We start from the raw sequence: 12761 nt of genomic DNA on the forward strand, positions 1-12761 counted from the left end.
ACATCACAAAAGTATTGTATTCTATAGTCTTGTTGCCACACCATAAGGCTAATGCTCATTTTTGATGTCAGATTCTTATGGTCCACTTTCACAATACTTAAGGTGATATACTGTAGAGTTATTTATTGCTTAAGGTTACTTTTAGCACACATTGTGGTTGACCTTATAGTTACATGCAAGATACAATATAATTGCATCACAATCATATTGTATTTATATTTGATAAATTTTTAGTACAAAAATTCATCTGTAAATATATAGCAAAAATCGGTTAATTATTACATGCAACGAAAACAGATGGCAACAAACAGTACACCGTGGACCAATCAATTAATAATCTACGTACAACAAGGACCCAGAGGATACTGCATTGCATTGGACTCGCTAGAACAGTACTCACAGAGTCACAGTTCTAACCGAAACCACAAACGTGCCCTCCATTTACTAGCTGATTGGGCTCGAGATAGATTTGGTAAACCCTACCAAAGAAACCGTACACTGATCACCATCGGTCCCAGTCCCAGTCCAACACTTCCACCCCATGTGGGATGCTCAAATATTAAAGGAACCTTTTGCTTCCTTCCATGGCGCGCTGGTACCGACAAAGTTAATGCCACCCCTCTCCTCCACCACCCGCTGAGCTAAAGCTAAGTTCTAGCCATGGAGTAGTACAGTATTGTGCGGGTTTGTTTAACAACGCTTTAACATTTAAATTTAGCTTTAAAAGTTTATTATGGAATAAAATTATGGAGTAGTCTGAAGTTTTGAAACTCGCTATCTCTCTAATTCAGTTTATGAAAGTACTTTAAACTGTTCTTTTTTTTATGAAACTATAGCCTGAAGGACATGCCCTTCACATCCGGTGGTTGCTATGTGCACGAAGCTGGCACTAGTGACCCACTGACAAGTGAGCCTAGCTGACCCCACAGTGATACTCAGCTTCTATTTGCATTGCCGCGCAGAATTGAAGCTAGGAGAACGACATGGCGCCCCATGAGTTGCAGCTATTTATCGCAGCCTTCACCTCCTTGCAAGTTCCATTCTTTCATCTCGCTTCACCTCATCGCCATTGCCATCCAAAGCAAAGAAGAGAGCCACCCTGCAGACACAGTACGCACACGCAGAGAGAGAGAGAGAGAGAGAGAGAGCAAGGGATGAGGCTTCTCGGAGCTCATCGTGCTGCTCTGCTGGTGCTCGCGTGCGTCGTCGTCGTCGTCATCCATGGCCTAGGAGAGGCGGAGGCCTTGGGAGGAGGGGGCGGCTTCGTGAGGGCGCAGGGGACACGGTTCGTGCTCGACGGCAACCCGTACTACGCCAACGGGTTCAACGCCTACTGGCTCATGTTGCTGGCCGCCGACCCGTCGCAGAGGGGCAAGGTCAGCGCCGCGCTCGGCGAGGCCGCCGGGCACGGCCTCACCGTCGCCAGGACGTGGGCGTTCAGCGACGGCGGCGGCGGCAACGCGCTGCAGTTGTCCCCCGGCAACTACAACGAGAACACCTTCAAGGTCGGTCCCTTAGCCACATTGTCCCTCTCAAGTGGGTAGTCCCGCTACTCGTGTAAAAACCGCTTGCTAGTTTATTTTTCGCATGTTAGTACAAAATTTAGAAGAAAAAATAAGCTAAAAGTATGGATAAGTGAGAAAAAAAAGTCTACTTGGCCGCCTCCATTGCATCTCTACCTCCCACCCCCTCTCTCTCTCTGTGAAAACAGAGCATGTGTTCATGTGATGGTGATGGTTTTGTTTATTGGGGGTGATGGTTTTTGGTTTGAGATGTGTGGTTTTCGCGTGTTAATTTTCCGTTTCCTTGGTGTTCTCTGTGCAGGGTTTGGATTTTGTGCTGTCTGAGGCTAGGAAGTATGGGATCAAGGTGATACTGAGCCTTGTGGACAACTACGACTCTTTTGGCGGGAGGAAGCAGTATGTGAACTGGGCAAGAGCGCAGGGGCAGGGCATTGGGTCCGACGATGAGTTCTTCACCAACCCTGTTGTTAAGGGCTTCTACAAGAACCACGTGAAGGTAACAGCGGCAATAAATTCCGAGAAAATATCTACCGTTTAGTACGTGAAGTAAACCATAGCTATTTCTACTTTCTAGGATATATGGGGTTCTTTGTTTCCTTCGTATTTCAAAAGATGGTTCCTTTGTTTCATTTTTGTGTTGTTTCCATTTTATGATCTATAGACTATAGTTAAGAAGAAAAAGCTATCGAGGTTAGTTTCACCAAGAAGAACGTTTATCTCATTGTTTTGATATACCCGCAAATGCTGCGGTGAAATATTCGTCCCTGAGAATAGCAAAGGTAGAATGACCAATTTAAGGCAAACACGGATAGAGCGTTCGTTGAAATGCAGCGTGATGCGCCGCTACTAGTACAGTATCTTGCCGCAAATTTATTGGGAAGACGCATTCCTATGCACACTCCAGAGCGGCAACTGTGGCTTGTAGTGGACTAGTGGTACTTCCTCCGTCTTTTCTTTTGTGTATTAGTATTGAATTTTCTTTTGTGTATGTGTCAAGTATTACCTCAATCCCAAAATAATTATGATTCCAAGTTATTTAACATGGAGTATACTAAGATTTACTAAATAAGGTATCTCTCGTTAAATGGTGTATAGATAAGAGCAGTACGCTGATTCAGGGTAGAATAAAGAGAAATTTAAATCAGAAGTGACAATAAGATAATTAGTACTCCATCCGTTTCAAATTATAAGATATTTTGTCTTTGGTTAAAGTCAAACTGCTTCGAGTTTAACTAAGTTTATAGACAAGTATAGTAATATTTACATTACTAAATTAGTTTTACTAAATTAATAATTAAATATATTTTTAAATAAATTTATCTTGGGTAAAAAATATTACTATTTTTTATAAATTTGGTCAAACTTAAAACAATTTGACTTTAACTAAAGTATAACCTTAAACGGAGAGAGTAATTCATTATGATAACTATGTTAGGATAAATTTAAATCTAAGAAATAGGACGGTGAGGCGGAGATACTACTGTTGATTTAATACTGTGACTGTCGGTGGACTGGTCTGAACTTTCCAAAAAGCACACTAGTGGTGGTAAATTCTTCAAGAACAGGCAGGACTCTGTCATCAGAACGTTGCGCATGGCAGCACTACCTTTTTCTTCTCTTTGCACTGTCGGATGCCTCTGCAATATCGTTGCTCTGCTGCATCAGACAGTTGGTCAAACACCACAGGGCCCCATCGGATAAGTGCTTTAGTGCAGTCCAACCCATAACAACCCATAACACTAGACATAGTTTCTATAAACTTAACATCATCAAGAAACTAGTACTAGACACCACTTTTCCAATACAAACACCACTATTTCATACTTCAATTTAATACTACTTATCTCACATGATGTTTTGGATGTTGTGTAGAAACCATGTCTCATGCAAAATATGGTTTCCTTCTCTTTCCTTATTTATTCACTTGTCACATCATTTTTTTTTCTAAGTGGCAACTTATTTAATACTATGGACACCATCCTAGTTATTGGGTTGGGAATGCCCTTATTAGTGCTCAATAGTGTCGCGCCCACTCCATGATCACGTTACTTTATCAGTCAGGAAATATAGATGCCACAATTCTCTAGAAATTCTGTTGATTCTCACGGCACGCTTCTGACGATCAACTTTGCTTTTGTCTGATGATGATGGGCGAAGACGGTGTTGACGAGGAAGAACACGATCACGGGGGTGGCGTACAGGGACGACCCGACCATCCTGGCGTGGGAGCTGATGAACGAGCCGAGGTGCCAGTCCGACCTGTCCGGCCGCACCGTCCAGTCGTGGATCACCGAGATGGCGGCGCACGTCAAGTCCATCGACCGCAACCACATGCTGGAGGTCGGCCTCGAGGGCTTCTACGGCGCCTCCTCGCCGTCCCGCATCGCCGCCGTCAACCCCTCCGGCTACCAGCTCGGCACCGACTTCATCGCCAACAACCAGGTCCCCGGCATCGACTTCGCCACCGTCCACTCCTACCCCGACCAATGGTATATGACTGACCTCTTCGTCGTCGTCGTCACCGGTCGATGGATCGATCGATCAACGACGGCCATGGCTGTCTAAATGCTAAGTGATGAAACCGACAAATGCATGTGTGGCGCGTGCAGGTTGTCGGGCAAGGACGACCAGGCGCAGCTGGGGTTCATGGGGAGGTGGCTGGACGCGCACATCGCGGACGCGCAGGCGGTGCTGAGGAAGCCGCTGCTGATCGCAGAGTTCGGCAAGTCGTGGAAGGACCCGGGCTACAGCAGCGGGCAGCGGGACGCGCTCTACGGCACGGTGTACGCCAAGATCTACGAGTCGGCGCGGAGGGGCGGCGCCACGGTGGGGGGCCTCTTCTGGCAGCTCCTGGTGCCCGGCATGGACTCGTACCGCGACGGCTACGAGGTCGTCTTCGGTGAGACGCCGTCCACCACGGGCGTCATCACCACGAACAGCCGGCGGCTGCGCTTCCTCAGCAAGGCGTTCGCGCGGGCCAGGCAGGCCCAGCCGGCGAGGGGGAAGGGCCGACACAACGGCGGGAAATAGAGATTGACCGCTGATTAGGCCCAGAAAGTGGTAGTAAAAGAAAGAAAGGCTTGGTTTGATTTGTGTGTTTTACTTCATGTGTGGGAGGTACGTGAGTGTGAGTTGATGGCTCCTCGAGATGATTTAAGATTCATCCGGGAGAGAAGGATTAGTATTTGTCATCCTTCTTGGTGCCTTGGGAGGACGTGTGTTTTTAGGTGTTCTTAATTATGTGGACCACGAAGTAGCCACTCTGTGGTGAAGTTTTATGGTACCTGGCTATGGAAGAAGCCAGCCAGTGATTACAAATTACTTACGTACTTCACACTAGTATAATACTCCTATATGAATGATGTTTTGCTGTCAGTCATAAGGATTTTTTATCTAGTACTTGTAGCAGTTACTATCTCATAATCAATTGTTTCTTACTGTTAGTTTTTTTTTTTAAACCGATTACTGATAGGTTTTCCTCGTTATCAGTTTGTTTTGTTATTGCTAACTCATGGAGTATTTCCTGTGATAAACTGTCGTCTGAATTCTGCCTACTTATATTTAGCTTAGCCAAATTAAAACAGACAGGTTTTGAGATCACAGTAGCAATATTTATTGAGCATGCACTAAAATATATACCTACACGCTTGCGGGAGATAAACCCGAGCTGAAAAGCTAAGGGCTCTCCGACTCGTCCGATCACCATGGGGGGCATTATGCCGCCTCTGCGAAGCCAACCTTCAGGTTGCCATAGTCAAACACGGTATGGTAGGCTCCCATAAAGACATCTCCCAAGATCCTGCAACAGCAAGCTCCCGTGGTCAGTGAAGGGCAACATGTCTATCAGTCTATGGGGATTTGTTTTAAGTAATGTGAAGCACAACGAAGATTGTTAAGTAGTAGTATCATAAAAGAAGAAAACTCGAGCATTTCAACATACAGTCTGAACTCTGAAAATGTTGAATACACTTCTTTTGTTGGATGACAAGTATCTAAGACACAAGCAGGACAGACGATTACTTATGCAATTGTTCTGTTTGAGCAGTACATGCTACACAAAAAGGGTCATTGATGGTGAAAAATGCAAAAACGCTCTGAGAGGTGGATAATTTACCAGAGAGGACCACGAGGAGGAGGAATGTCCATAGCTGTGAATCCACTGATGCACTGGGTAGCAGTTCCCTCACCAACCTTCAGGATGTACTGAATAGGGAAGATAAAACAGAATATATGAATTTTGAATGCATGAGAACCATTTACACACAATATTATCTACCTCTTCCTCAAGGCTCAAGCTATAGGAAGTTCCACAAGCATTTTTGCCACCATTTCTGGCGTGCTGATTTTCTCATTTCTTATATCTAGCTGTAATTTTTTTCAACGTTGTTATTTTAAATTTTGATTGTCATGCAACAATTTGAAAAAAAGAAAAAAGGAGTGCCAATAAGCATTGTATTGGAGTATTGGACTACTCCCTCCATCCAAATGTCTCTTATGTATTTCATTTTTTGTTTTTCCAAATGAGATGCTTTGTATTTGTAGTCTCCATGCATCTAAGGCTTGAATGAACAGAGTGACTCTTTGTTTAGCATCACTGGATCAAACATATATCTCGGAGCCCAAGCAACCATTCTCCAACCCCATTACTTGCATGCAGAGTATAGATTGGAGGAGTTAATTTCTCCTTGGTCTCGATGACAAAAGAAATATGTATGAGACTTTTGGATGGAGGGAGTATATTCTAAAATAGAAAAATAAACATCCTACGGGGTTCTTTTTTTGGGGGAATACATCCTACGGGGCTCTTCCCTAATATATGGCTGCATCACTTTAACTCAAGATGATAATGGAGAAATCACATCTTGAGTTAAAGTTCCTAAGCAAAAACATCTCAATCTTAAAATATGCAAACAACAATTCCTGAGCTTAAGAGCTAATATGGATGCAATTCCCAAGAAAAGACAGCATAAGAGTCATAGAGAAGAAACGTACTTGTTCTGGTTTGAGAACAAACTTGTTGCCACCGATTGTGAAGGCAATGTCAGGCATGGATGCAAGGCTGCTGCAGTCAACAGATGATTCTCCCATAGGACTAGGAAGACGGTCACATAGCTGTGAAGGTTGGAAAAGTTACACACAGTTTGTATAATAATGCACTGCAGCGTTGCTCTTACAAGCTAGGAAACAAACCTGATCAATGTACTGCAATACGAGATCCTGAGTTTGATTTTGTGCAAGTTGGGTATGCATCCATACAACAGCTGTCTCACAAGCATTGCACATCGCACTGCTAAAGGGACCACTTGATTTTCCAACTTCATCATCCACCACACTCCGAATACCAGCACTGCCATTACATAGCACAACTAGTCATCATAAGTAACAACTCCAGTTATCAAGAATAATGAAATCAACAGTACTTTAATGCAATTCATCCCTTATAATAATCTAGTACATTTAGTAAGCACAAACAATAGCAGCACTCGCATTCAAGTAAACACCATTAGGAATTTGCAAAGTAAAATGCTACGCATTCAATTATCCATCCACAGTAAACCCACAACTGTAGAGGCTGGACAGTTCCCAATATCTAAAAAACAGCAAATCCACAAATCTTACCTAACACCATGAGTACCATCAAAAGTACATAAACCGACCGAAGAGCATACTTTCGCTGGTTTTGTCTGCATCACAAACCCAGAGAAAGTTCAGTTACCAGTGACGAATTTGAGAACTTCATGTCGTCATGCTTTTGGAATGTAGAAAACTGCAAACCTCTGCTCGCAGCTGATCTAGGATCTGTTGACCATATTGAGAAACAACTGCCTTGCACTCTTGACTGACTACCCCAGTAGCACCAATCTTTTCATTTATCTGAGTAATTATGGCCTGCATAGTTCCAAATTGATTCATCAAGACAAAGTCTAATTTTAAAAGAAGGAATGTACCCACCACAGAAGAAAGTTCTGACACTAGATAATACACGCGATGTTCTTTAAATGGTTATCTATCTAATTCAATAGGCAATGTACACATTGGGAACAAATTATACAGCCTTTTGGGAAGTTAGTGATTCTTTAAGACTTTCCTGACCGTCCCTGGGAATGAGCTGGGATTTGGGCCCTGCCAAGCAAGGCCCAAGGAATATTTGTTTGTGCCATTTAAGGGTAGAATACCATTCAGTTGGTTTGGTGCTTGTCATTTAATTGTAGGATTACCTTAATTGATCAAAAGGAAACCTGCAAAATTATAAAATCATGCATCTATGCTCTATGTTTAATCTAAACGAAACTTTTCTGACAGAACTATAAAAATGTTCAATGACTCGGTGTACTCAAAAAATGCAACATTTTGTGCTAATGGTAGAAGCCGTAGAACTTAAGTTAAAAGCACAGTGGTTTAAATGATTGTTAAGAAATATTTACAGATGTGAATTTCACACACGATTGAAATCCAGATTCAGGCAATAAACCAATGTTAGGAACCCCAGTATCAGATGCAATCCAGACCACTTTTCCTTGCTTATGGACATTTTTTTTATAAAAAAAGAAGAGTTCACACCATACCGTGGGACCAGTAAGCAGTGAAGTTCCAGAATCTGCTATTGCTGCACACCCAGCTGCACAGAATCCTAATGACACATAGGGAACAACCAAAATGATTTAGACTATGTTCCTTTCAAAAAGAAAAAGATTAGACCATTTTGCATTTAAATAAAGGTATAGTGAGCATGAAAAAAAATTGATAATTGAGCACCTGTGGAATTCCCTCCAATTAGGACATCGCCCATATTGAACTTCAGAAAGTAAATGATAATTTTATCAGCACAGACCATTGCTATCAATATTGAAATTTAAAACATACCCAACCAACTTCAAAATGAGATCAACCTGCCAGTATCCCTTCCTAGTGACAGGGACATATGTATGATTTCCCTTGTAGTGATTAGGATCAATCCCTCCAAACACAATTTCGCCTCCCTGCCCTTCATCAGCATGCCGGTTGAACCAGAATGAGAAAACAGGATCAACAACAAGACCTTGTCTCACCATGTTGTACCTATGAGTTTGCTTTGCAATGTCAGTGACAGGAAATCTGCTTCACATTCGAAGGATGAGAGAAATATGCAGGTAGCCCGGTACAAAATGGTCTTCATTTTGCAATATAATACAGTAAGATAGTCTGTCAGTCTAACATAGTTGATCTGTATAGGTGTTGGTTTGCCGGTTCCCACTTAAAACTCAGTTTTCTCTTTCCTTCCAAAAAATTGTTCAGAATGAAGGTATACATGTCACACACAGAGTAAAATGTTCATTTTTATTGTTGATGCTACTATTACCATACGAGTGCAATGGATTTATTTTTTTCAAGATGCTAGCAAGACTTGCTCACCAGATAGGCACTGCATTTCCTACCGAGATTTCCTTAAATCCAAGCCCAAGAATGCCATCGAACTTTGCAACCATGAATGTAATACTTGGCTCCCGCGTAGCTTCAATAAAATCCTAGCAGTGTTACCCAATAAAATCAGGATATTCTCGAATTGGATGCACATAAGAATATAAGATGAAAGCAAGTTACAGCTGATGATAAACCTGATTTTTCACAGCTACATCACCAACTTTCACACTGTCCTGACTAAAATAGCCAGAAATTGCACCCGTTCCATAATGAATTGAAGCAGGTTTTCCTGCCAAGGAGAACTGATAAATTATATTCATGAACTTAACACCCTGTTGCAGTTTAAATCCAAGGACACATCAGAACAGATACAGATTTAACGCACATAATGAATAACATCTTATAATCATGACGTCTATGTTGCTACTCAGTTGATTGCTTGCCAAAGATGTAAATACAGGTTATGGGTTCTTGTTTTTGCTAGAACATAGTGGAAAAAAAGCTGGAAGTATCATAGTGGCAATTTCACACTACATAATTTCTCCAGTTTTGGTTTTTGGATTCACAGAATTGACATCATGGTACAAATAATGGCCTATCTGAGAATAGATCGGGTAACTGTAGAGTCCACAGAATAAATATCAGGATGGTGTCAACGTCACAATCTAAGATGACTATAAATCCATCAAACCAAAAATTATCAACTAATCACAATTACATAGCTGCAGAAACTTATTACAGTATTACTCCCTCTTGTTAAAAATACAAGAGCCGAAACCGTGGTGATATGAAGGGCCATCGAAGTTTAGAACCTTTTCGCAAGATATAAACCTATGATCTGTAACCCAGGGTTTATATAGCCAGGTCTGTAACCAAACACGCTTTGGGGAACTCTCTCTATCTAATGGAAGGACATGCAACCCTTTTGCATGTTCTCCAAAAAAATAAGTTAAATAAAAATATATGATGTTTTTGGGACATGTGTAATTAACCACTATAACTTCAGCTATCGATATCTCTATTCATTATATTGGACATACCAACATACAAAAATGGGTTGCATAAACTTATCTTGAAAAATAATTTCACAGTATCATACTTTTATCATATTTAATAAACATCCAACCAACACTAAGTACCATTTGGGCATAAACACATAAATCTGACTAGTGATTTGATATTTTTTCTACTGTATATGAGCAGTAAGATCAAACATGTTGATGCAAAAATTGCTACCTATTTGTGGTTGGAGAGAGTATTAATTGCACAAGAAACAGCGTAATTTAATAAATTGCAGAAAACATCTAGTTTGATATATGCTTCAAATAAGTTTTCATGTTAATGCACTTTATCAACCTGAAATTTTAAATTAGTCATGCCAATTCAGTTACTCACTTGGAGCCAACAGAACTACTATATAAGAACAGGCGAAAGGCACCAAGCCACCAACAGAGTATTGATCGATCAGATTATCAATATAACTGGAGAGATAACACTGATTGCTACTAAATCACACTGCAACACAACATTATAAGTCTGAGAAGATATTGGTAGAAAGCACAAACCATTCTTCTTATACGTGCTCGACTGACCAGCCTTGTACCTCGAGTGGAAGTAGCAAGCAATCTGCAGCAAACATCAGAAAGGGACACTCCAATTAGCACCACAAACACTACCAAACCACTAACAAAACCCCTGAACCGCGGCAACCAAAGAGAACGGCGCGCACCGAGAGGTGGCACTTGGAGGAAGGCACCCAGAGGTTGGAGCTCCCGGTGTCGAAGATGACGGTGAACATCTGCGGCGGCGTGCCGATGGCGATCTCGCCGTAGTACTGCGCGTTGAGGTAGTTCTTCAGCGCCACGATGTCGCCCTCGGCCTCAGCCCTCGCCTTCCTCGAGGCGGCCCTGGCGGCGTCGTTGGTGAGGAAGCCGTGGCGCCGCGCGAGGAGCCGCTGGGCATCCTCCCCGGCGAGGTGGCCCCCGACGCGGCCGGTCTCGTCGACCTGCCGCTTCTTCAGCGCGATGCGGACCACGCCCTCCGCCGCCGCCGCCGCGAGGAGGGGCTGGAGCAGTACGGCGGCGAGGAGGAGGAGGAGGAGGAGCCCTACGCGTCGCGTACCCATGGCTGCGCGGCGAGCTGCACATGGTGGAGAGAAGGATCACGAGGAGGCGAGACGACGAACACGAAATCGATCGGGATTGCATAGTTCGACGACAAACAATGGCATCAACTGCCCAACTAAATCGCCAATTTCGGTGAGATTTGGTACAAATTTGCTTTGGTGAGAAAAAAAAACAGGAAACAAATTTCAAAGCAGTTGCTAGAAAAAAAATCACCAGAAAAACGGCATGTTTTTGGCTCAAATTGATCATCAAGCGAAAAAAATTTGATTCAAGCATACAACAAAGCAAATCTAGAGTGGATACTAGAAAAATTCTTAAACCTGCTCGATTCCACAAGTTTCTAACGGCGATTTTAGCCAAGCAAAAGCGAAGAACTCACGACACTCCACTAGTCCACTTCTCCAGACGAGACTGCTGCTCTGTAGCGTGGAGCCCCCACTTGGGGCCAATTTATAGCGGAAGCAGCGGACTCTGGAGCCACCCCTTGCCGTCCGATCCTACCAACGGCGTCGTACGAGCCGTCGGATCGGCAGCGGAGGGGTGACAGGTGCCACGAGATATTTCTTTGCTAAGCTCACGCGAGAATGCACCTGGAAAAATGTCACGCCGGATTGCATGCCTGGGCTTGATCAGTTTGGCTTGGTTTACTTTTGCGGTAGCGTAGCGGTGGAAAGCGAGTGCAAAACGAAATTAGAGGACAATAATGACAAAAGGAGTAGATGGATTTTTTAAAAGTCTTTTGCTCGTGTGTGCCATACGGTTCCTACAGGTCGCAAGGCATGACATAAAAATGGGGTGGAGAAATGCTCAATTCATGGTAGAAAAGGTACAAAACTCCGCTAGCATTTTCGTCATGCCATCATCATTCTTGTTGTTGCGAAGAAAATAACTGTGATTACGTGAAATCCTGATCTAATCGGAATATCAAGACGAAACGAAGAAAAAATGCAGTGAGCTACATCCACATTTTCAGGCTTCTTTTTAGAAAAAAATGGTCACGCCTTGTGGTCATCTTCGTCGCTTGGTGTTTCCACAAGGAAAATAGTGTGACATTACCATGTGGGGAGCGTATCCTATGCACACAGGCCCTCACGTGTACACACCGTGTACACCAACTAAAAATTATCACAAAAAATTCTAGAAAAATTTATACATGTACTTTCAATAGTATTACATCTACGTGCAAAATCGCATCTTCAAATTCATTCTACATAGAGAATAACAAAAAAGATAAAATTATGACAAAATTGTAACCTTAAAACTGTTAGATTTTTTGTTTTTTTTTGTTACGGCTAAAATATAATGAATTTGACGTTAAGATTTTAACCCTAGGTGTAATACAATTGAAAGTATATGTATGATTTTTTCTAGATTTTTTGGTGACATTTTTTAGTTGGTGTGCACGTGTGTACACGTGAGGGCTTGTGTGCATAGGATATGTTGCCTACCATGTGAGCTCAGAGTCAGGAATGGTTGTTGGCGTGTTGCTATGATCACACAAAGTTCTAGGCAAGCTAAGAACTACAACTCGCAAGGCTAGTTGGTTAGTACTTGTTCATGTGTTACTTTCAACTCTGGTAGGCATTTCTCCTATCAAATGTTTCAATAGCTTTGTGTTATAATCACTACTTCCTCCGTCCCAAAATATAGCTACCTAGTACAGGATGTGACATTACCTATTACTACTAATTTGGAATGTACTAGGCTGTCT

At 42.5% G+C, this 12761-nt stretch overlaps 2 protein-coding genes across 3 annotated transcripts; one reads left to right on the plus strand and one right to left on the minus strand.

The window, feature by feature from the left end:
• Nucleotides 1-1039: 1039 nt before the first annotated feature.
• Nucleotides 1040-4895, plus strand: LOC4327860 (mannan endo-1,4-beta-mannosidase 1-like). Its single transcript, NM_001401732.1, has 4 exons — nucleotides 1040-1505; nucleotides 1825-2019; nucleotides 3681-4012; nucleotides 4133-4895. The coding sequence occupies exons 1-4, from the start codon at nucleotides 1155-1157 to the stop codon at nucleotides 4551-4553; spliced, it is 1299 nt and encodes a 432-aa protein (NP_001388661.1). The 5' UTR covers nucleotides 1040-1154; the 3' UTR covers nucleotides 4554-4895.
• Nucleotides 4896-5057: 162 nt separating this feature from the next.
• Nucleotides 5058-11471, minus strand: LOC4327861 (aspartic proteinase oryzasin-1-like). 2 transcript variants are annotated; one of them, XM_015766421.3, is made up of 14 exons: nucleotides 11430-11471; nucleotides 10654-11063; nucleotides 10490-10550; nucleotides 9119-9213; nucleotides 8916-9028; nucleotides 8414-8582; nucleotides 8280-8319; nucleotides 8090-8154; nucleotides 7299-7412; nucleotides 7143-7207; nucleotides 6714-6870; nucleotides 6516-6635; nucleotides 5638-5726; nucleotides 5058-5322 (listed from the first exon to the last, which is right to left on the minus strand). In XM_015766421.3, the coding sequence occupies exons 2-14, from the start codon at nucleotides 11047-11049 to the stop codon at nucleotides 5238-5240; spliced, it is 1569 nt and encodes a 522-aa protein (XP_015621907.1). In that variant the 5' UTR covers nucleotides 11050-11063; nucleotides 11430-11471; the 3' UTR covers nucleotides 5058-5237. The 2 variants fall into 2 exon arrangements, with proteins under 2 accessions (XP_015621907.1, XP_015621906.1); XM_015766420.3 differs by having other exon boundaries at nucleotides 11371-11471.
• Between the last annotated feature and the right edge of the window lie 1290 nt (nucleotides 11472-12761).

The sequence above is a fragment of the Oryza sativa genome, chromosome 1 (genome assembly GCF_034140825.1).
Source record: "Oryza sativa Japonica Group chromosome 1, ASM3414082v1".
NCBI classification, from domain to species: Eukaryota; Viridiplantae; Streptophyta; class Magnoliopsida; order Poales; family Poaceae; genus Oryza; species Oryza sativa.

Excerpts from the sequence above, each read along its gene's own strand:
- LOC4327861 (XM_015766421.3), bottom strand. The coding sequence starts at position 11,049 with ATGGGTACGCGACGCGTAGGGCTCCTCCTCCTCCTCCTCCTCGCCGCC. Across the intron at positions 10,551-10,653 it reads CCTCCAAGTGCCACCTCTCG|ATTGCTTGCTACTTCCACTC; the intron begins GTGCGCGCCGTT and ends TGTTTGCTGCAG. Across the intron at positions 5,323-5,637 it reads CCTCCTCGTGGTCCTCTCTG|GATCTTGGGAGATGTCTTTA; the intron begins GTAAATTATCCA and ends TTGCTGTTGCAG.
- LOC4327860 (NM_001401732.1), top strand. The coding sequence starts at position 1,155 with ATGAGGCTTCTCGGAGCTCATCGTGCTGCTCTGCTGGTGCTCGCGTGC. Across the intron at positions 1,506-1,824 it reads ACAACGAGAACACCTTCAAG|GGTTTGGATTTTGTGCTGTC; the intron begins GTCGGTCCCTTA and ends TTCTCTGTGCAG. Across the intron at positions 4,013-4,132 it reads CACTCCTACCCCGACCAATG|GTTGTCGGGCAAGGACGACC; the intron begins GTATATGACTGA and ends TGGCGCGTGCAG.